The 22,207-nt window shown below is 47.5% G+C and overlaps 1 protein-coding gene across 1 annotated transcript; it reads left to right on the top strand.

The window, feature by feature from the left end:
- Positions 1-274: 274 nt before the first annotated feature.
- Positions 275-14,563, top strand: AHCY (adenosylhomocysteinase). The gene is made up of 10 exons (XM_060616005.3): positions 275-411; positions 6,019-6,209; positions 7,340-7,415; positions 8,878-9,027; positions 10,192-10,304; positions 10,743-10,950; positions 11,042-11,129; positions 11,223-11,340; positions 12,394-12,588; positions 13,616-14,563. Exons 1-10 carry the CDS (start codon positions 384-386, stop codon positions 13,745-13,747), a joined length of 1,299 nt encoding a protein of 432 aa, XP_060471988.1. The 5' UTR covers positions 275-383; the 3' UTR covers positions 13,748-14,563.
- Positions 14,564-22,207: the final 7,644 nt, after the last annotated feature.

The raw sequence follows: 22,207 nt of genomic DNA, 5'->3' as shown, positions 1-22,207 counted from the left end.
AGTGAACTGGTTAGAACGGCAGTTCCATTCAGTTTTGACTTCGGATTTCCAAGCTGAACGAATGAAAGAAAGAACGGCCTCAGGTTTGCTCTCAGGCCTCTCCCTGAGCTCCCTTCCAAACCCAGCGTGGACAAAAAACGGTTTTTCTCCCTAGCAGGGATCGAAGTCTGTTCCGGTCCCGGCCCCGCCCCCTTGCGTTGGGCCCCGCCCCGGACCACTCAGCTCTAGCGGGATCCTGAATATGCAAACTAGAGGAAGATATTTAAAGGCGCCGGCGCCACACACAGGTCCCTGCTCAGCGCCGCCCTTCCTGTGCGAGTCTGTAGCCCCAGGCCTGGCCCCTTTCGCCCGTGTTCACCATTCTGTGCGGAAGCACTGTCAGCATGTCAGACAAACTGCCCTACAAAGTCGGTGAGTTTCCAGGAGTGCAGCCGGCCGGATCGACTCCGCGCCCGCTGGGGGCCTGTTGGGGAGGCGGCCGCGGGGCCGACGCGGGGCTCTCAGGACCCCTTGAATCGCTGGCTCGGCGCGATCGTGGTCGCGCGAGGCCACCTGGGGGCTGGAGTTCTCACGTCCCAGCGAGGCGGTAGTCAGAGGCGGCCACGGACTGCAAGTCCCGGCGTGCCGCGCGAGGCCCGGTGCAGCAGCGCGGGCTGCGGAGCCGCCAACTGGCGGCGTGTTGCGCTCGGAAGAGCCTGGGACTGGCGGGGACCGCGCACCTGGCCACGGCCTGGGACCTTTGGCACCTGCTGGGACCTACTCCAGGAGGCCACGATCCTGGCAGCTGGGTGGACCCGGACAAGTGCCCACCCCTCTCTGGGCCTCCTGTAGGGAAGGCGAGGGCAGTGGAGTCCCTCAGGCGTGGGAGGAGAGGCCTGGAGAGCGAGCCTGAGGTCGGCACTAGTCCCCTCACAGGAGACTTTGGGTTCGTTACTCAACCTTTAGGGTCACTCTCCTGGCCGACAGTGACAGCCGTGCAGAGAATCTCTAAGAAAACTTGGAGTGCTTAGAAAAATCCTTGCAATTTATCAGTTAAACTGATAGTTAATGTTCACCGGGCAGTTTACTGTGGGATGGGCACCACCTTCTATCTTTATTGTAGATTAATTCATTTTGTTCTCACGACTTTTTTGGAGAAGGGACTATTTCTCATTTTACGATGAGTATACTGAGACACAGGAATAAAGGTACCTTGCTCAGGATCTTACAGCTGTGAGTTGGTCTAGCAGGATATGGATGTAGGCCTTGTTTGCCTCTAAGCACACCTTTTCACCACTGTATATAAGTGAACACACCTGGAACAAACCTAATGAACTCTCAGCACAAACTTGTTCAGCCTGCTAACAGTTTTTAAAGTAAATTTAAGACACCATTAGACCTGGAGAAAGGCATCAGTATTTATGGAGCACTTGCAGTGTATCTGCTGATTTGTGTGTTTACAAGATAACCTTTGGAGGTGGACTTTATCCCATTATACAGAGAAAGAAACTGAGGCACTAGTAGGATGGACTTGCAAAGATTCTGTAGAAATAGTAGCTTATCAAGTGGCCAGAATAGACCGTTGTTCCCATGAAACTGAAGTACAGAAAGGTTAAGTCAAGGGCACATCAGTGCCTGAGCTAGAATGTGGGCTCCTCATACTGTGGAGAGATCAGCCGGTCAGGGTTGAGGGCATTGGGTTATGTGGGAGGAGGTAAGGCTGCATTTGGAAGTAGGGGAGTTGGGTGGATAGAATTGGAGGAAGGAAGCTGCCATCAGGAAAGGCATTTTATGCCAGACCTTGCCCATATCACATTTTTTTTTTTCCTTTTTTAAGTTTATTTACTTTGAGAGAGAGAACATGAGCAGGGGGGTGCAGAGAGGGGGAGAAAGAATCCTAAGCAGGCTCCACACTGCCAGCACAGAGCCCCATGCAGGGCTTGAACTCATGAACTGTGAGATCGTGACCCAAGCTGAAATCAAGAGTCAGATGCTTAACCTACTGATCTACCCAGGTGCTCCCCACATCACATCTTTAATCCTCAGGGCTCAGAGCAAGGTTAGAGATTATTATTTCCATTTTACAGATGAAGAAACAGGCTCAGAAGGGGTATTGGCTCTTCCTCTTGGTTTGCCCTAGATAGGTGCTCCTGCAACTTCTATAATTCCTTAGCAACCTGGGCACCAAAAAAACCCAGAACTTGGAACACTAGACCCTCCTCCGTGCCCTTGGAGTTGAAGGATCTATGGAAAACTCAGGGGCTGGCATGCCTGTCATGAGGGCAAGTGAAGGAGTTATTTTTAGCTGGAGGAACCTGTGGTGGCTGAGGGGATGGAGCTTAGCAGGATAGGACAAAGCCTATTGTCTGCTATTGCTGGGCCCCTCCCATGATCTTTGATCCTTGAGAAGGGCCTCTGTCTGTAGCTCTGACACCTCTGCCTGGCCACCACCCCCACCTCTGCCATTGACTGGCTGTGGAACCTGGGGTAAACCCCTCTCTGGGCTCTTTCTTCATAGGTAGATGCAAATACTGGGTTCCCATTTGTTTTGTTTCTTGCCGCCCCTGTCTTGTGCCAGCCCCTTTCATGGACCCCCCTCTTATTCCTTTTTAACAACCAGGAATGGTTAGTAGATGTTTGCTTTTCTCTGTGCCAGGCCCTGCTGAGCACTGGAGATACAAAGGTGACTAGAGGATAAGTATAGGACAGACATGGATCTGGATAATGTCATGGTATTTTCTCCGTTTTGTGAGATCTGCACATTTATCTGTCTGCATGGCCACCTCCCCAGTTCTAGTCTTCCTCCTCCCTCTCTGGTCTCTTGCTCCATAGACACATGCAGCAACCAAAGGGGTCTTTTCAAAAGACAGATCTGGTCATGATACTCCCCTTAAAACTTTGGAGCTTCCCACCTCACTGGGACTAAAATCCTGACTCATCCTCTTACTCACTCTACCAGTAGAGTCACCCTGGTGCACTCTCTGTTCCTCCAGCAAGAATATATACACCAAGTTCTTTGTTGTTTCTAGGTTTTTGTTGAATATCTACTCTGTGCCAGATACTATATCAGGTGCTTGGGGAAGAGCCTTCCAAGCTAAGAGAATTGCTTGGATTAAAGCCCTTAAGTGGGAATGAATTTAGCTTCTCTGAAGGAAGGCCGTGTGGTTGAGCAGCTGGTGAGGAGAAAAAGGGTGGAGAGGTGGGGGAGAAGGGTGGGCAGTGAGTAGTTAGGATTTTATTCAAAAGTAAGGGCAAACCAGTGGAGATTTGTTTTTTACTTAAGCAGAAGAGTGGAGGTGATGTAACTTAAATTTTAAAACGCTTCTTCCTCTGGCTTCTGTGGGAAGAATAGCATGTGGGAGCAGGGAGACCAGTGAAGAGGCTGCTTCAGTGATCCAACGTGGCAAGATGTGTTGGGACGTTGCAGATGGGTTGGAAGGGGGCGAAAGGGGAAAAGAGGAATCAAGAAATCTTAAGGTTTTGTCTGGGGTGGCTGGTTGAATGGTGGTTTCATTTCCTAAAATGGGAAGGTTGGGGGAGTAAAAGTTTGGGAAGGAGGACCGGGAGTCCCAGGGGCTCAAACCCAACACATAATACATATAGCTGGTCATCCAAGTAGAGATGGTGAGTAGATAAGTTGGATTATAGGAGTCCTAAATTCAGGGGAGAAGTTTGGGCTTGAAGTTTGGGTAGGAGCCATTGCTGTAGGGAAGGTATTTAAAGCCTGTAATGTAATGCTCTTCTGGAAAGAGGGAGATGATGGAGCCCTGAGGGCTTGGAAACATTACAGTGAGTTATAGGAAAAGGAGCCTGGAAGGCAGGAAGAAAACCACAGAAGGATAGGCATAGAAGCCAAGAAAAGACAGGATTTCAGAAGGAGGGCAAAATTCATGGGAGCAGTGCTTCAGGGAGACACGTGAACATAGATAGTCGACCATTAGATGTAGGATTAGGCCAGTTTTGGGAGACCTTGGGAAGAACAGTTCACTGGAGTAGTGAGTTCTGCAAGGAGGTGAGAGTACATGGGATCAAGCCCCACCTAGCAGAGACCACTCTCTTGTACCAAAAGAATGCTTGGTGTGTAGCTACAGATGAGGACCAATGGATTCCATGGAGGAAACATGGCATAGCTCTGAATTCTTCTCAGTGAATTGTGAAGTGAGGTCATTAGTTGATAAGGAGAGGCATTAGAGGTTTGGACAGAATGGAAAAGAAGAGTGAATTTACTATGAAAATGTGTTAGGATTGCGGAGTGTCCCCGTGAGACTTATGGTCTTCATATGGTGATTTTCCTCCTGCTGGACTCTCTGGCTTGGGTGCAGTGGAAGGTTGGGTTTAACCAGGGTGGGAGTTTTGCCAAGGAGTTCTCAGAGGAGACAGTGGAATCTGAACCTGTGGAAGAAGTTGAGAATAGGAAGGTGGTGTGGTGAGGGACTCTGGAAATTGGTAGGATTAATGCATTAGAGGTTCTGACCTGACTGACTGTACTCTTATTGGAGTTAGGGCTCCAGAGGGAGAGAGGATTGGAAAGATGGGACATGGCCAGAGTTGTTTGCTTGAAATCAAGGTTTTCAAAGGAGAGTAGCATTGGTAATGGCCTGCCAAGGTGGATGGGTGGGGGTGGGGCCAGAGGGTGATAGGGGAAGGGGGTTGTGTGTTGAGGCACTGTGGGAGTAAGTCCCTCCCATGGGGGAGGAATATTTCATCTCTGAATGCACAGTAGTTCTACAGTAGGGGGCAGACTGTTTTAGTTTTATTATTTGTTATGAAATTCTCTACAGTCCTTTCCCTCCACCCACCACCTCTTTGGGCGATTGGCAGGATCCGAATTTCCCTAATAATAAAAATCACCAGGAGTCCCAGCTCTCTTCCTAGACCTATTGAATCTTTTTTCCTCAGGGAGATGTTACAAGTATGCCTGATGACTGTATCGGGGAAGTTTGCAACCACTGACCTACAGAATGGGTTGGTGTGGCTGGGAGAGAAAGAGGGTGAGATTATTAGAAGAGTATTGAGATGGTGAGAGAGCATTATAGTATCCTTCTTCCTGTCTGAGAATTTGGACAAATTTGAAACATTTGGGGTGGCAGATAGAAGCCAAAACTTAACCCTCATAACTAATAGCATCAAAGCCAAAGGGTGTAGATTAGGGTTGAAGTCCGATGATCCTGCTAACAAAAGGCCAAATTCAGTAGTTACTCTCCAGGTACAGGCAAGGTGAGCTTAGGTAGGTATGGAAAAACTGCTTCCTGTAGGCTGGCTGGCTGCTGCTTGCTTGCAGAAGAAGGGAGAGCTGAACTGAGCATGCCCTTTGTTCCTCTCAAGTTTACCAATCAGACAAGGCACTCTGCTTCCCTTAGGGCAGAGAGGCCAACAGTGTTAGTTACACAGGTGAGTTTCCTCCAAGTGGAAAGAAATCAGTCTTGGGGAAACAGCATTTTCATATGGTCAAGGAAACGAAGCAAATGTGTTTAGCCCAAGGCGTTGGAGGAAGTCACTGAGAATGATGACTTGGAAGATGGAGCACAAGGAGCTACAGTCTTTAGGAAATGAGGAGGTTGGTAGGTGGCAGCAGAAAGGGTAGTGGGAGGTACGTATAGGTTGATAGCTAATTAAAAAAAATTTTTTTTAAATCTTTATTTTTGAGAGAGGGAGAGAGAGAGAGAGAGTGCGAGCCGGGGAGGAACAGAGAGAGAGGGAGACACAGAATCCAAAGCAGGCTCCAGGCTCGAGCTGTCAGTGCAGAGTCCGACGTGGGGCTGGAACTCCTGAACCGTGAGATCATGACCTGAGCTGAAGTCAGACGTTCAACCAACTGAGCCACCCAGGCACCCCGATAGCTAATTTTTAAGGGACACTTACCTGCGTTGTAATTTTCACATACCTGTGTGATTCTTTGGTTAAATGTGTTCTCTCACAAGGCTGTGAGCTGCCTAATTTAGTGTTTTGTGTCCACAAGTGGATAAGTGAGAGTGGTGGTGCTTTGTGGTTGGTGGGATGAGGCGGCTCATGGAAATCCCGTCCACCTTGGCCCTGCAGCCGACATCAGCCTGGCCGCCTGGGGACGCAAGGCCCTGGACATCGCGGAGAATGAAATGCCGGGTCTGATGCGTATGAGGGAGATGTACTCAGCCTCCAAGCCGCTGAAGGGCGCCCGCATCGCTGGCTGTCTACACATGACTGTGGAGACAGCTGTCCTCATTGAGACCCTCGTAGCTCTGGGTGCTGAGGTGAGTCCCTTGGCATTTCTGGTGTGGGGGCAGGGGAAGTCCAATGTGATGTCCCTTCCGGTTGGCAGAGGCTCCAAGCTTGTCACAGTGCCACCACCCTTTGTGGTGACTATTGTTATGCATATTTCCTCCCTGACTGGGAAGATAGTTTCTGAGTTCCCTCAATTCACATCTTCCTGATTGAGGAGCTCTGGTAGGAAAAACTCAACACCAAGGGCCTACTGAGTCCTCTAAGGACTGGTTCTCATTGGCCCTCCCAGGGTCATGTGCCTGCCATGGACCAAACATGGTGCCGGAAGGATGGTGTGCTCTGATTGTTTCAGCCTGGGTTATAAGTACCAACAGCTGGCAGCTCTTCCAATCTGTCTGGGAGTTTTGGAGTAAGATGGTTTCCCAAGATGGGGCAGGGAAGAGCAGCCAAAACCAACTGAGTACACCAAGGCTCATTCCTTGGACCTCTTATTTCAACATTCACACCCAGTGATGTGATTTTGTGGCCTTAGATACTGTCTGTATGGTGCTGACTCCCAAATATATGTGTTAGCCTGGACTTCTCCCTGAAACTCCAGACTTCTATATCCGGCAGCTGATGTGTCAGTCCTCTCCACTTAGAGATCTAGTAGACTTCTGAACCTCAACATGGCCACACTCATGATTTCCTATTCCCCTCTTCTTCCTTCAGTCTTCCTCATGTAAGTAAATGGAAACACCAGCCTTCTAGAACCTGGGATCATCCCTGACTCCTCTTTCTCTCTCACCCCAACAACTAATCCTGCAGCAAATTCTGTCCTCTCAACCTTCAGAATGTACCCACCTTCTCCTCTACTGCTACCATTGCGTTTCTTGCTGAATTCTTACAGCAGCTTTTTCACTTGTCTCCTTGCTTCCCGGTGGAGCCATTTACCCTCCACATAGTACCACGTGATGTTTTAAAGCCTAAATCAGGTCTTGTCAATGCTCTGTCTCCCATCTACTCATCAGTTGTCCCTAGCCTATGGTTGAAGAGTCAGCTGGGACTAGATCCTGAGCCTCTCCCTTCTCTGTCCACGGCTTTGCTTTATCCCTGTCCCGTGATCCCAGTGCTTCTGAGCTGTCTGTGACCAGCGGCCCTGTCTTGTTGGCTGTTGTAGGTGCAGTGGTCCAGCTGCAACATCTTCTCTACCCAGGACCATGCAGCGGCTGCCATTGCCAAGGCTGGCATTCCTGGTGAGTCTTGTTTGTTGCTAGGGGTTGTGAGAATGCATGAAGGGGCTCTGCTTCTCCCTGTTTGGTTCACTGACTCCTACTGTGGCAGGTTTTCCCATGGCAGGGGAGAGAAGTCATGGTCGTAGAATTCTAGTCTAGTGATTTAAGGAAAGAGTTGTTTTGTCCCACTATCATCTAAAATCCTATGGAATGCACTTACTGGCCCATCTCAAATCATGTAACCAGGAAGGGTGGGATCTTATGGTTGGGAACCACACGATGTTACAGAGAGGAAGTTCCTTAAAGGAAGGATGTAGGTCTATTTCCAAAAGAATCAGGGAGGGATACTGGGTAGAAAAAGAGCCTCAGAGGTCCATTGCCTAGGGTCTGATGGTCTAGGAACCTGAGGAAAGACTATCACAAGCTGCTAGAGAAACAGGCACACATCTGCCAGGGCTTGGGGAGGGGAGTGGTTAGCTCTGATGGTGATTAAATAGGACATTCACAATTCCTTCTAACCAGCCATAGGTAGAAGGAAATGGATGGAGGAGGACCGTTCCAGACCCTGGACTGTCATGTCTTCCCCTGCTCCTCAGCCTTATTTGGGCTCCATGACCCTTCTCTGGGAAGAGCCTTGTTTTCAAGACCATTGTCTGCTTTAGTCTGGGGGAGTGGCATCTGGGCCTCCTTGGCCACTGTTGTTTGCTCACAGGAGATTCTTGAGAGGCCCATACCAGTGTCCCAGTCTGGGCTGGCAGTCAGGAGTCCTGGATTCCGATGTCTGTTCTGGAATGCCCATGCTGCGTGACCTAGGCACATCTTTGCTCCTCTCTGAGCTGTAAATGATGGGTGATAGTAATGCCTGCCTCAGAGTGTTTCTGTGAGGAAAAACTAGATGGTGTATAAGGCAGTCAGAATAATGTCTGGTACAGAGAAAGTGCTCTATGCATAGTAGCTGCTATTTGTCACTTTTTGGCCAGACTTAGCCTGGGACAACCTACCACAGAGACTGCTGGGCAGTGCAGAATGACTCTTGGACCTTGGCTCATGGGTCCACTTGAGTGTGGGTCAGTAACGCTGTAGCACCTTTATCCCAGCAGTAGGCATTGTGGGTGGGAGCCCTGGTCACTAGGTTGAGGTCCCAGTTGCTGAGGCCCAGACAGAAAGTGGTAGGAGGGAAATGATTATTTCCAGATACCTATATCTTGACCTCCATCTCACTTAATCAGTACCATTGGAGGTGAGGAAACTGAGGCTCACAGAGGTGAAGTGATTTGCTCAGTCACTCAGCTGATGAGTGTAGAACCAAGATTTGCACTCAGATCTATCTGGTTCTAAGTTGTGTTCTTTTCATTGCCTGAGTCCTCAGAAGGGCTGGAGGTGGGAATTAGGTAGGTTACAGTGGCCCTGCTCAGGTGGTTTCCTGGAGCAGGCACCAGTGGGGAAGGCCAGGCCCTGATGTGCTGTGCCACTCAAACTCCAGTGTACGCTTGGAAGGGTGAAACAGATGAGGAGTACCTGTGGTGCATTGAGCAGACGCTGTACTTCAAGGACGGGCCCCTCAACATGATTCTGGATGATGGAGGTGACCTCACAAACCTCATTCACACCAAGTACCCACAGCTCCTGTCAGGTAAGTGCGGCAGGTGGGTGGGCAGGGTGTTGGTCGTTCTTGCCCATGCGAAAGCAGCAGGCCTGGCAGGACTCCCTACTGCCTCGAGCAGCAGATTCTGTGGAAGATGGGAGGATGGCAGGCTCCTGCAGACATGCTGGGGCCTGGCCTCCTGATTTCTGATGGTGTGGGGCTAGGTGGTGGTGGGTGGGGTGGGGTGGGGGGTGAGGGGAGGCCTGGCTGAGGTCTGGTTCAAGGGCAAGCATAGGCCAGGGCAGGGAACAACTGGGAAGGAGTCAGTTTTGCTAAAAGCAGTGTGGGGAGGAATGTAGAGGAGGTAGTGAGTGCAAAGGCCCTGAGGCAGGAAAGGATGGACTATTCAGGAAACAGAAAGGAAGTCAGCATGGCAGCTTCCTTCACTGGGTAGAGTTGCAGGATGTGGCTGGAACTTTAATCAGATTCAACAGACCAAGAGAGAAGAGTTGGGCTTGATCCTGAGAGCAAAGAGAAGTGAGTGGATGGTATTTAAAAGATTTCTCTGAAAATATATACGTTAAAAATGATTGGGGCACCTGGGTGGCGCAGTCGGTTAAGCGTCCGACTTCAGCCAGGTCACGATCTCACGGTCCGTGAGTTCGAGCCCCGCGTCGGGCTCTGGGCTGATGGCTCGGAGCCTGGAGCCTGTTTCCGATTCTGTGTCTCCCTCTCTCTCTGTCCCTCCCCCGTTCATGCTCTGTCTCTCTCTGTCCCAAAAATAAAATAAACGTTGAAAAAAAAAAAAAAATTTAAAAAAAAAAAAAAAAAAAAAAAAAAAAAAATGACTGCTGGCCCCTGTGTAGAAAATGGGTCGTGGCTGGGAGACCATGCAAGAGATGATGGTGGTGGGGACTAGGGCAGTGGCAGCAGGAATGGAAAGCTTGGGATTGCTGGGAGATGGAATCCTTTGGCCTGATGATGGTGATGGCTCTTCTTGCCTGCTAGTCTGGAGGATTGGGTGACTATGGTATCAGTCATGGAAATGGGAACTCAGAAAGAGGAGCAGCTTTGGGGGGTAAAGATGAGGAATTTGGGTGAGTTGAGGTGTGGGTTTTCTGAGGCTCTTGTGGCCTCATCCCAGAGGCACCCCGTTGATCCCTTGGGAAGTCCCTTCCTGGCCTTGGGCTCATTCCCTCCGTTCTTTTTCAGGCATCCGAGGCATTTCTGAAGAGACCACAACAGGGGTCCACAACCTATACAAGATGGTGGCTAACGGGAAGTTGAAGGTGCCTGCCATCAACGTCAATGACTCTGTCACCAAGGTGAGTCCGTGCGTCAGTGTCGTGTTCAGCTGTTGGTTCCCATTGCAGCTTAGTAGCCTCTGAAGAAAGGTCCCTGGGAAGGCTGCAGGCTAGGGACTTAGCCTTCATTTGAGGGGGGTAAGGGAGTTACAACTGAGGGTAATAAGTCCATTAAAGAGGGAAAGAACTGTACAGTGAGTTTTAGGGCTGGGCACCAAGAGCTTGAAAGTGAAGCAGGTTCTAAGCAAGTCTCTCCTAGCAGTTGATCCTTAGGAAGCCTTCTAGACTGGCATAGGCTAGGGAGAATGTCTTGGGCTAATCAGAGCAAGGGGCATATGAGTGCATTAGCTGGTGGGAAAAAGTGATCAGTCCAAGACCCACTAGGCCAGGATGCTGAGAGTAGGTCTGAGCCCAGGGGCCTTGCCTGCCCCCATCACCCCTTTGCCCCTCTTCTTTCAGAGCAAGTTTGACAACCTGTATGGCTGCCGGGAGTCTCTTATAGATGGCATCAAGCGGGCCACAGATGTGATGATTGCAGGCAAGGTGGCAGTGGTAGCCGGCTATGGCGATGTGGGCAAAGGTTGTGCCCAGGCCCTGAGGGGTTTTGGGGCCCGCGTCATCATCACGGAGATCGACCCCATCAATGCACTGCAGGCTGCCATGGAGGGTATGACAGGGCGAGGGTTGGCTGTCAGCCACTGGGGCCAGAGGAGGGTCAGGGCCACCCTGGATGACCCGTGGACACCATCTCTGCACAGGCTATGAGGTGACCACTATGGATGAGGCCTGTCAGGAGGGCAACATTTTTGTCACCACCACGGGCTGTACTGACATCATCCTTGGCCGGTAGGTGCCAGGTTGGGGGTCTCAGGGAGCAAAGGAGGCTTAGGGCTGCTCTTTGTCCCTGACGGTCTTCCATGGGTTGGCACTCCCCAATAGGCACTTTGAGCAGATGAAAGATGATGCCATTGTGTGTAACATCGGACACTTTGATGTAGAGATTGATGTCAAGTGGCTGAACGAAAATGCTGTGGAGAAGGTGAACATCAAGCCCCAGGTGAGAAGCCTTAGCAGGGTGGGCAGATGGGAGACTGTGGGGGACATGACTGTGGGCTAGTCACCAAGAAGGGTAGATGAGCAGGCTGTGGCAACCTGGGCAGTGGGATGAGGGAGGAAGAGAGCCCGGTTTCAGGGCCACTTAAAATCTTAGGGTGACACCAAGACATCCCCATTTTTTAAAGCACCCAAGATGATTCTGCTGGGCAGCCAATGTTGAGCACCACTCCATTCAACTTTTATTTAGCATGGTGGTTGAGAACATGGGATCTGTCCTTAAAATGTCCAGGCTCAAACTGCAGCAACTTAACCCTTTATTTATTGATTTTTTTAAAGTTTATTTATTTTGAGAGAGCACTCACATGCACATGCACACACATGCACTCACACGAGTGGGGAGGGGGAGAGAGAATCCCAAGCAGGCTCTGCACTGTCAGCACTGAGCCTAGTGTAGGGGCTCAATCTCATGACCTGTGATATCATGATCTGAGCTGAAATCAAGAGTCGGATGGATGCTAACCAACTGAGCCACCAAGGTGCCCCACAACTTAATCCTTTAGTTTCTCTTAACTTCTTTAGTTTAACTTCAGTTTCTCTATCTGTGAAATGGGGATAATAATAGTACTTATAGGGTTGTTATTAGAATCAGATGTGATAAGTACACACACACACACACACACATATAGTTTGTGTGTGTGTATATATAACATATAGTATATGTTCTTAGCCTGTGGGATTAATGATAATTATTAGCTAATACTTACCAAGTGCTTACTATCTGCCAAGCCATATGTCAAGTACTTTACTTGTTCAGCTCATTAAATTCTCACAGCAGACCCATGAGATCTCTAGCTCAGAGTTGCTTAATAAATATTAGCTCTTATTAATTGTGAGTGCCACCCACTTGCTGGAGGTTGTTCTAGGATAGTCCAGGCCCTTCACAGACACTATTGGAGGCAGGAAGGCCTTTCTGAACAACAGGGTAGGATAAGGCAGTGGTGGACATTGGCAACAGTGCCCTACCAACCCTCACTGCTGCTTTGCCCACTTGCAGGTGGATCGCTACTGGCTGAAAAATGGGCGCCGTGTCATCCTGTTGGCTGAAGGCCGGCTGGTCAACCTGGGCTGTGCCATGGGCCACCCCAGCTTTGTGATGAGCAACTCATTCACCAACCAGGTGCTGGCACAGATAGAGTTGTGGACTCACCCTGACAAGTACCCTGTTGGGGTCCACTTCTTGCCCAAGAAGGTGGGTTTGCATCTCTACCCTCTTAGAGGTCCTCACAGTGTCCTCCACAGGGCAGAAATCATTCTCTACATTTAACAGAGGAGGAAACTGAGGCCCAAAGCAGGGTATGACTCCCAGTGAGTCGCTGTCGTCATCTGAAGGTTTGACTGGGTTGGAAGATCCACTTCATGTCCATGTTGGCAGGTCTCAATTCCTCACCACATGGGTCTATCTGCATAGGGTTGCTTAAGTGTCGTGATGAGATGGCAGCTGGTCTTCCCCCTAGAGTGAATGATCCACAGGAAAGCAAAGGAGGAAGCTGCAAGTGCCTTTTAGGACCTTGTCTCCAAGTCCCATGACATCATTTCTGCTTTATTCTGTTCATTAGAAGTAAGCTACTCAAAGGGTGAGGAATTGGGCTCTACCTCGTGATGGAAAGGGTATTATGAATTTATGGACAAAGAACTTAAGGATATATTTTAAAACAGTCACAACCATTTTAATCTAAAAAGGAAGTCTTGGCTATGTAACGGAGGAGTCTAAGATTCAGACACTGGATCCAGGGATTCGTCTTTCTCTTTGCCTTGACTGTTTTCTTCTTTACATTCACTTCATCTGTCAAATAGACTTGCCACTGGTGAGCCGAGACTGATATTCTCACTGTTTAAGATTCCCTCCCTTTTTAGGAATTGAACAGTCCTTGTCTCTACCTGTCATAGAATATGTTCTGTCCATAGATATATTCCAGAGGAGCATTTGGTTAGTTGCTTGTGTTGGTGGAGGGTGAGGAAAGAGATGTAGTTGATGGTCCAACCAGGGATAGTTGGAGGGGAGTATGTAGCATGGTTCCCTCTTGAGTAAAGGGAGCCGGGCAGCCAAAAACAACACATCCGCTGAACTGGCTGTGAGGATAGAATGAGGTAGTATTTGTAACACATATGACAGATAACTCCCACAGAATACTTCTTGTCTCTATTGGTAGCTGGATGCAGGTACGGGGTCACACAGCATGGCACTGATTCTAGGTCTTCCCTGTGTTTTTCTCCAGCTGGATGAAGCAGTAGCTGAAGCCCACCTGGGTAAGCTGAATGTGAAGCTGACCAAGCTGACTGAGAAGCAGGCCAAGTACCTAGGCTTGTCCCGTGATGGCCCTTTCAAGCCTGATCATTACCGCTACTGAGAACCAGGCTGTAGTTTGCCTTATAGTTGCTCGCTATAAGGTGCTGGCCTTGCTGGGGTTCCACTTCTCTTCATCAAGAGCAAATGGCACCAACTTTGAAATAGGTTTGCTAATGTCCCCCATTGACTTCCTGGGGGTGGTCACTCAGTCTTTAACCTCTGCTGCTGTATCTCGCATACTGCTTCAAGTGTGGCATCGTGAATTGAGAAGCCCCTTCTGAAGCCCTGGTCATGATAGAGGTACACAGGAGATAACCGTAGGGAGCCATGAGCAGAGGGGTTTTGGAACTGCTCACTCAGTCAGTCCTTACTTAGGTTAGAAGTTGGCAGTGGTAGTCACAAAACCCATGCACTTTTCCATCTAGGCCCTCCCCTGACCTATGGCCTTTATATTCGTGTTCTAATTTACTGGTTCACTGGTTCCTCAGCCCATGACTGATGAGAATGAACTATATCAAAGGGCAGGGAGGAACTCTTGGGAGTTTGTCCCTGAGATCCTGGCTTAGTGCTGGACATTCTATTGTTTAAGAGGTTTCTCAGAACAGTGAGGTCAGTACTTTCAGTTCCTATTTTACAGAGGTTAGAATATAGTGTTATAGGAAAACCAAAAAAGGACAAGAGATGTGACAGCCAGAAGTTGAGAGAGGCCAGAGAATCATAAAAGCAGGCAGAGATCTGCCACCTCTTTGTAACATGATGGCTCCTATCACAACCCTGGATCAAAAATATTAATTTGGCTTATAATGTTTAATTAATGTTTATAATGTTAAAAGAGAGCAAGAAAGTGGGTAAATTAAAAATTTGGTGCCTAAAAGAATTTTGAGTCTTTATTATATAGGTAATCCACAGCCAACAATATATGGCATGAGTAAGGAGTAATAATAGTTCTGTGCTGATGAAGGCGAGGGGTTGTTCTGCAGTGTAGGGTGATAACGGCTGCAGATAAACTCTTGGGCTTGGAAGAATGAGTAAAGTGAAGAGAGAACTCTGTCTCTTCAGGTATGTCTCTTATTAAAAGCCTGTTTTTTTAACCTAAAGACTATCATTTAATAGGTGAATTTAGCCCACTTATATTTATTATAATCTCTATTCATATTTTTTCCTCTACCTTATATTTTTCTGTTCCAATTCATATTTCCTTTTCTCCCCATTTACACTTTGGGTTGATCCAGTTCTCCTCTCCTGTCTCCTGTGTGTGTAGGTGGGGGAGGGACTATTATTTATTGAGTACCTACTGGATGCTGGGTATTTTGTAGTTGATTTTCTTTATTCTCACAACAAGCTTAGTAATAATGTTATCCTAATCTTATAGATAAGAGTGAAGACTCATAGAGGTTAAGTGTCTTTCCTAAAATTTGTAAGAGGCCACTTAAAGGAAATTGAACTTCTTCCTATTTGCCTAAGTGGTCATATATTGAACTCTGTGCTGGTCTTGGAAATCAAAGCAAAATAAGAACCCACCTGGAAAGGGTAACTGGAGACTATTCTCAGGTTCATCCACTGGATGGAGGGCCTGCTGTGGATACTGGGATGTTTGAGACCTGACCCTAGCCTTTTGGGATCTCGAGGTAGAGGGAGAATGCACACACAAGAGAGTTTTGCCATCTCCTGGCACTTCTTTTTCTCTGCCCAGCTTTAGAATTCAGTCTCTGGCAGCAGTAGGAGAAAGGCAGCAGAGAAGAGGTGATGCTTGAAATGGATTTTGAAAGAACTGATGATTTTTAACTGGAGGAATTGAAGGTGAGGGCATTCTAGGCAGAAGAACAGCTTAAGCAAGAGTGAGTTGTGGGGATGGGGTAGGGAAGAGTTGTCTGGCTATACTATAGTGGGAGATATGAGGTAAGGGGCTAGAAAGGTGGCCTGGGGGACAGGCAGAATAGGCCTCAAACACTAAGATGAGACCTGGTTTTAATCCTTGAGCTGCACAGACTCCCGAAATGTCCCTATTTGACTGAACATTCCACAAATATGGTTTGTTCATTTTTGTATTTTTGGCCTCTGGCTATGAGGTGGTATTATTTCCCATGTTACTAATGAGGACAGAGGTTCAGAGGGGCCAAGCAGCCTGACCCAAGATGATGTAACAATAAGTTACTTGCATATATGATGCGATTCCACCGTAAATAACTGTACAAATTTTGGTACTTCAACAATTACCAATAACAAATGATATAGGACCCACTTCTCAACTGATCATGATACCAATGGTCAAAACAGATCCCATTACCATGCCCACCACTGTCTCTTGCATACCTAATTGTGTGTCAGGCATTGTGCTCTGTAAGTGCTTATTTATTCCTCATGATAACCTGGGAGGGACTTGAATTCCTGTTTTTCAGATCAGGAAACAGGCTCTGAGAAGGGCCACGAGAGTGAGCTGGCTTTTGTACTGGGTAGGATTCTGAGTCCCCAATCCAAGCCTAATCCATACCCACAGGCTCAGGTTTACGAGGGTCACCTAATGGCAAGACTTCCACCAGAAAGTACTGCCTACAGCACCCACCTCAGCAGCTCTGCCATGGTAGTCTTTGGGACAATAACTTCTTAGTGGAAAAGAGGGGTTAGGCCACTGTTCATCTGAGCCAGGAAGGTTAAACACTCTAGGTCATATGGCAGTTGCCCTGCTCCAAGAGGCCCCTGCCTGTGTGTAAGCTCACTCCCATCCCTCAAGTCTGTCTCCTTCTAGACATAGGAAATACCTTTCCAGATGTTCCCTCCTGGGAGATCCCATGCAGTCCCCTACCTCCCATCCCCTTTGAGATCTGGTTTCTGTTATTCAGGACTTCCCCTCACCCCACCTCCCCCCTTTCCTCTTTGGAGATGTCCTGTCAGTTCTTAAAAAAAACACTACACTGTGGTATAATGTGTCTTTCAACATTTTCATTTGTTAAGATATAAATGTTTGTATACTTGTGTGTAGAAGCATGTGGGAATGGCCTCAGGTAAACTCAATAAAACTAGACTGTATAAAAAAAAACAAAACCTGAAACCATAAAACAACCCTCTCCTTTCACATCTGGTTTCAGCCTTACCTCTGATCTCAGGTCTGCTAATCTGTCACATGTGTGACACTGACCAGGTACCCAAAATGAAAGATGATGTGTCCCCATGCCCCACTCCTGATGTCTGGGCTCTACCATCAAAGCTTCATGGGTTAAAGAAGGAATTGGCTAAGGGTTTTGTAGTATCTCCAGCCTGGCCATGGCTGGAAGTTTTTTTCCCCAGGAAAGGTAAAAAGGAGGTTAAGGCCCTTGGGCGGGGGGGGGGGGGGGGGCAGGGGGGGGGCAGGGGGGCAGGGGTTGTGGAGCAGTGGGATGGTCTTTGAAAGGAGGAGACATGGGTCTGCTGTTAACCCCTATGTTACTTGAGGCAGGGATAGACCTATCTGCCTCATGTGGCTGTTTTGAGGACAAATGATGTAACATGTATGGAAAGTTTCATGTCAAGTTTTAAAGTGCTGTGTCAAGTACAGTGGGTGTGAGGGAGCTGTTTTTGAGGGCAGAGAATTTAGAATACTTGGAAAATTAGACAGTGCTTTAAAAATAATAGGATCTTAGAACTAGGAAGGGCTAGAGGCGCCTGGATGGCTCAGTTGGTTAAGCGTCTGACTTTAGCTCAGGTTATGATCTCGTGGTATGTGAGTTCGAGCCCCGCGTTGGGCTCTGTGCTGACAGCTCAGAGCCTGGAGCCTGCTTCACATTCTGTATCTCCCTCTCTATCTTCCCCTCCCCCACTCATGCTGTGTCTGTCTGTCTCTCTGAAAAATAAATAAAAATTAAAAAAATATTTATTAAAAAAAAAAAAGAACTAGGAAGGGCCTTAGAGCATCTATAGAGTCAAATCCACCATTTGTATATGGACACGTGGAGGCCCAGAGAACGTAAGTGACACACAATGTTATCCTGTAGATTCAGGTGTCCAGCTTGCCTCCAGGCCAGCTCTTTCCTGGATACCAGGCCCCTCTGCCCACATCCATGTGATGGGAGGGCCCTGCTAGGCTAGAGTTGCTGACATCCTTATCAAGTCCTGGTGGGGACAAGTAATGAGCTTGGAAAGGTCATGGGGGCCTATTGATACCAGTGAGGACTACAAAAGGCAGCAGGCAGGGTTCACCTCTGCTTTGGGCAGGACTGAATTTTCAGGAAACCTCAGGAATCCAGATTCTTATCCCAGAGACCCACTCAGGACTACCGTAAGGGATAAGGCTAGGAAACCTGCTTACAGTGATGGAGGCAGCCAGGAGTCAGCTTCATCCAGTTCCTCATCTATCAGCTCTCCAGATTGGTTCAAGGACAGGTGCATGGCTCAAATAGGTCCAGACTCAACTGCAGGGCTCTTTTTAGGACTTTTACTAGAAATGTGGTGTGGTGCAATGTAGAGCATTGTCCAACAGTGACCCCCGGATCTTACCATGGGCTGCCTGGACCCAGTGAAAGCTGTGCTTGGACCCAGATTCCCCCAGGACAACTGGCTTCCTCTCCTAGGCTGGGAGAGTTACAATCTCAAAAGAGTCCCAAAGGTCCCCAAGTGCTAGGCAGTGGGCTTTTTCTGACAACTCCCATATAGTTGGTACCCAAATCTACCCAGCATAGCACTCTAATGGTCTGCCTGCACTCACACTTGTTCTTATACTTGCCCTACTACAAGGAAAAGAAACAGGTAGGTGGGAACATACACCTACAGTGTGTCCAACAGAATCCCCTGCCTCAGCATGTCTCTCCGTGGGGACCTGTGCCTTGCTCTTCTACTAACTGTTGACATGTGTAACCCCACTAACGCCTGTTCCTTAACCCAGTAGTTAGAAAACTTAGTGTGCATCAGAACCACTTAGGGAGTTTGTTAAAACACAGATTGCTGGGCCCACCCCCAGAACTTCTGATTCAGTAGGTCTGGGATTGGGCCCTATAATCTGCATTTCTAGCAAGTTCCCAGGTGATGCCTACACTGTATAGCAGTCATACAATTTGCCTCTGTGCCTGTTGCACAGCAGATGGCAGCTGCAGAACTCCCTGAAAATGGAGAAAAGGAGCACTCTTCATTGGGGCTACCAGGATTGGCAGGAATGTGAACCAAGACCTGCTTCTTTGCCCTCATGAGGGGAAGCCTGCCTGAGGGCGACACCACACAGAATCAAGAGACAGAGTGACACATTCCAGAGGACCAGCATCTAGGCTTTATACTAACTAGAAACACCCTCTAGACTTTTTAGTGATGTGAACAACAACAAAGTTCCCTTTTTCTTTTAGCCTGTTGGAACTAGGTTGCTGTCCCTGGCAATTTCAAGAGTCCTCCTGAGGTAGAGAAGACAGATGGTATCAGGTTGCAGGAAAATTTAAAAATGGGGAAAGACCTTGGGGCTGAGTCTGCTGTAAAGTGTTGGCTCTAGGCAGATAGAACCTTCTATGCCTGGCTTTCAGTGGCCTAGTGATTAAGGTGGGCTGGAGGTGAATCAGCAGGGAGGTGTAAAGTCTAGGCACAATACTTAGTCTTTCTGAGCTCCAGTACCCTTATTTACAATACCTACCTGAAGAAGTGAATTTGGGAAGCTGGGTATCATCCAGGCACGAAGTAGCTGCTCAATCAATAGTCACTGTTAGCGTGATATGATAATTGCAGATCACAGGGCCTCAGTCTGTGAGTAGCAGGTTTGGGTGTGTGGCAAAAGTCAGGAAACAACCTTAGAAGCATCCTGGGGAAAGGAGGCATGTCTCAGACCCTCCAGAGATGTTCACAAGTGCAGGGGTTCCATGATTCTGGCTTGGGTGAAACTACTGAAGATTACTTGGGGTATTGGGCCTTCAGGGGCAGGGTGGGGTGGGGTGATGCTCTGTCACATGGAGATCAACTAATTACCAAATCGTTTAAGACTGGTAAACGGGCTGCCTTGGGATTCCAAAGGGGCAGCTCTTGGCTCATCAGTGAATTGACTGTTCCTTTCCTCTCATCAGGCTCCCCCCACCCTTTATTTCCCAGTTTCCCAGGTGCAGCAGTCTGTCCCCTCACCCTAGGTCCCATGTCTACTTTTCCTTTGCAACCTCTGACATGCATACATATGCAGAATTCCAGATGTTGATAGATACGGGGATAAATAGAGAAAAAATAAGAAAAAACAATAAAGTAGGCCAAAAGAAATTAAGAAAACAATCCCCATTGGCAATTGAATCAAAAAGAATAAGATACCTAGGAATAAACTTAACCAAGGAGATAAAAGAACTGTACTCTGAAAACTATAAGGCATTGATGAAAGAAATTGAAGATGACACAAGTAAATGGAAAGTATTCATTCTATGCTCATGGATTGGAAGAACAAATATTGTCAAAATGTCCATACTACCCAAAGCAATCTACAGATTTAATGCAGTCCCTATCAAAATACCAATAGCATTTTTCACAGAACTAAAACAAGCAATCTTAAAATTAGTATGGAACCACAAAAGACGCCAAATAGTCAAAGCAGTCTTGGAAAAAACAAAACAAAACTGGAGGTATCACAATCCCCGATGTCAAGATATATTACAAAGCTGTAGTAGTACTGGTACTGGCACGAAAATAGACACATAAATCAATGGACCAGAATAAAAAGCCCAGGAATAAACCCATGATTATATGGTCAATCTTCAACAAAGGAGGCAAGAAAATGAAATGGAAAAAAGACCGTCTCCAACAAAGGTGTTGGAAAAACTGGACAGCTATGTGCAAAAGAATGAAGCTGGACCACTTTCTAACACCATACACAAAAATAAACTCTAAATGGATTAAGGACCTAAATGTGAGACCCGAAACCATAAAAATCCTAGAAGAGCACAGGCAGTAATTTCTCTGGCATCGGCCATAGCAACATTTTTCTAGGTATGTCTCCTGAGGCAGGGAAATAAAAGCAAAAATAAACTATTAGAACTACATCAAAATAAAAAGCTGCACAGCAAACAATCACCAAAACTAAGAGACAACCTACTGCATGGGAGAAGATATTTGCAAATGACATATCCTATAAAAGGTTAGTATAAAATATATAAAGAACTGGGGTGTCAGGGTGGCTTGGTCGGCTGAGCGTCCAACTCTTGATTTCGGTTCAGGTCATGATCTCATGGTTCGTGTGTTCGATTCCTGTGTCAGGCTCCGTGCTGACAGTGTGGAACCTACGTGGGATTCTGTCTCCCTCTCTCTTTGCCCCTCCCCAGCTCCCGCGCACGTATGCTCTATCTCTCTCAAAAATAAACATTAAAATGGGGTGCCTGGGTGGCTTAGTTGTTAAGTGTCCGACTTTGGCCCAAGTCATGATCTTGCAGTTCATGGATTTGAGCTCCACGTCAAGCTCTGTGCTGACAGCTCAGGGCCTGGAGCCTGCTTCGAATTCTGTCTCCCTCTCTCTCTCTACCCCTCCCCTTCTCATGCTCTGTCTCTCTCTCAAGAATAAATAAACACTAAAAAAAAAAAAAATTAAAAAATCCCACAAAATATATAACTACAATTCAACACCAAAAAACCCCAATCCAATTTAAAAAATGGGCAGAAGACATGAACAGACACATGAACAGATGCTCCATATCAGGAGAATGCAAATCAAAACCACAAGGAGATAATCACCTCACACCTATCAGAATGGTTCAAATCAAAAACACAAGAAACAAGTATTGGCAAGGATGTAGAAAAAAAGACACTTGCGCACTTTTGGTGGGAATGCAAACTGGTGTAGCCACTGTGGAAAACAGTATGGAGGTTCCTCAAAAAATTCAACATAGGGGCACCTGGGGTGGCTTAGTAGGTTGTGTCCAGCTTTGGCTCAGGTCATGGCCTCATGGTTGGTTGGTTTGAGCCCCGCCTTGGGCTCTGTGCTGACAGCTCAGAGTCTGGAGCCTGCTTTGGATTCTGTATCTCCCTCTCTCTTTGCCCCTCCCCCATTTGTGTGCTCGCTCTCTCACTCTCTTCTCTGCCTCAAAAATAATCAACATAGAAGGGGTGCCTGGGTGGCTCAGTCGGTTAAGCATCCAACTTTGGCTCAGGTCATGGTCTCACAGTTCATGGGTTCAAGCCCTGCATTGGGCTCTGTGCTGATAGGGCAGAGCCTGTGTTGGGTCCTGTGTCTCCCTCTCTCTCTGTCCCTCCCCTGCTCACGCTCTCTCAAAAAATAAACATTAAAAAAAAAAGTCCATTGCTGAGTACCCAAAGACTACAAAAACACTAATTCAAAAGGATACTGCACCCCTATGTTTATTGCATTATTCACAATAGCCAAATTATGGAATCAGCCCAAGTGTTCATCAATAGATGAATGGATAAAGAAGATATGGAATAAATATATACAACAGAATATTACTCAGCTATAAAAAAGAATGAAATCTTGCCTTTTGCAAGAACATGGATGGATCTAAAGTCAGAGAAAGAAAAATACCATATGATTTCATGCATATGTGGAATTTAAGAAACAAAAACAAAGGAGCCAAATAAAAAAGAGACAACC

This window comes from Panthera onca, chromosome A3 (genome assembly GCF_046562875.1).
Source record: "Panthera onca isolate mPanOnc1 chromosome A3, mPanOnc1 haplotype 2, whole genome shotgun sequence".
NCBI lineage: Eukaryota > Metazoa > Chordata > Mammalia > Carnivora > Felidae > Panthera > Panthera onca.
The sequence above is the reverse complement of the archived record's forward strand: the minus strand, read 5'-3'. Positions and strand labels throughout refer to the sequence as shown.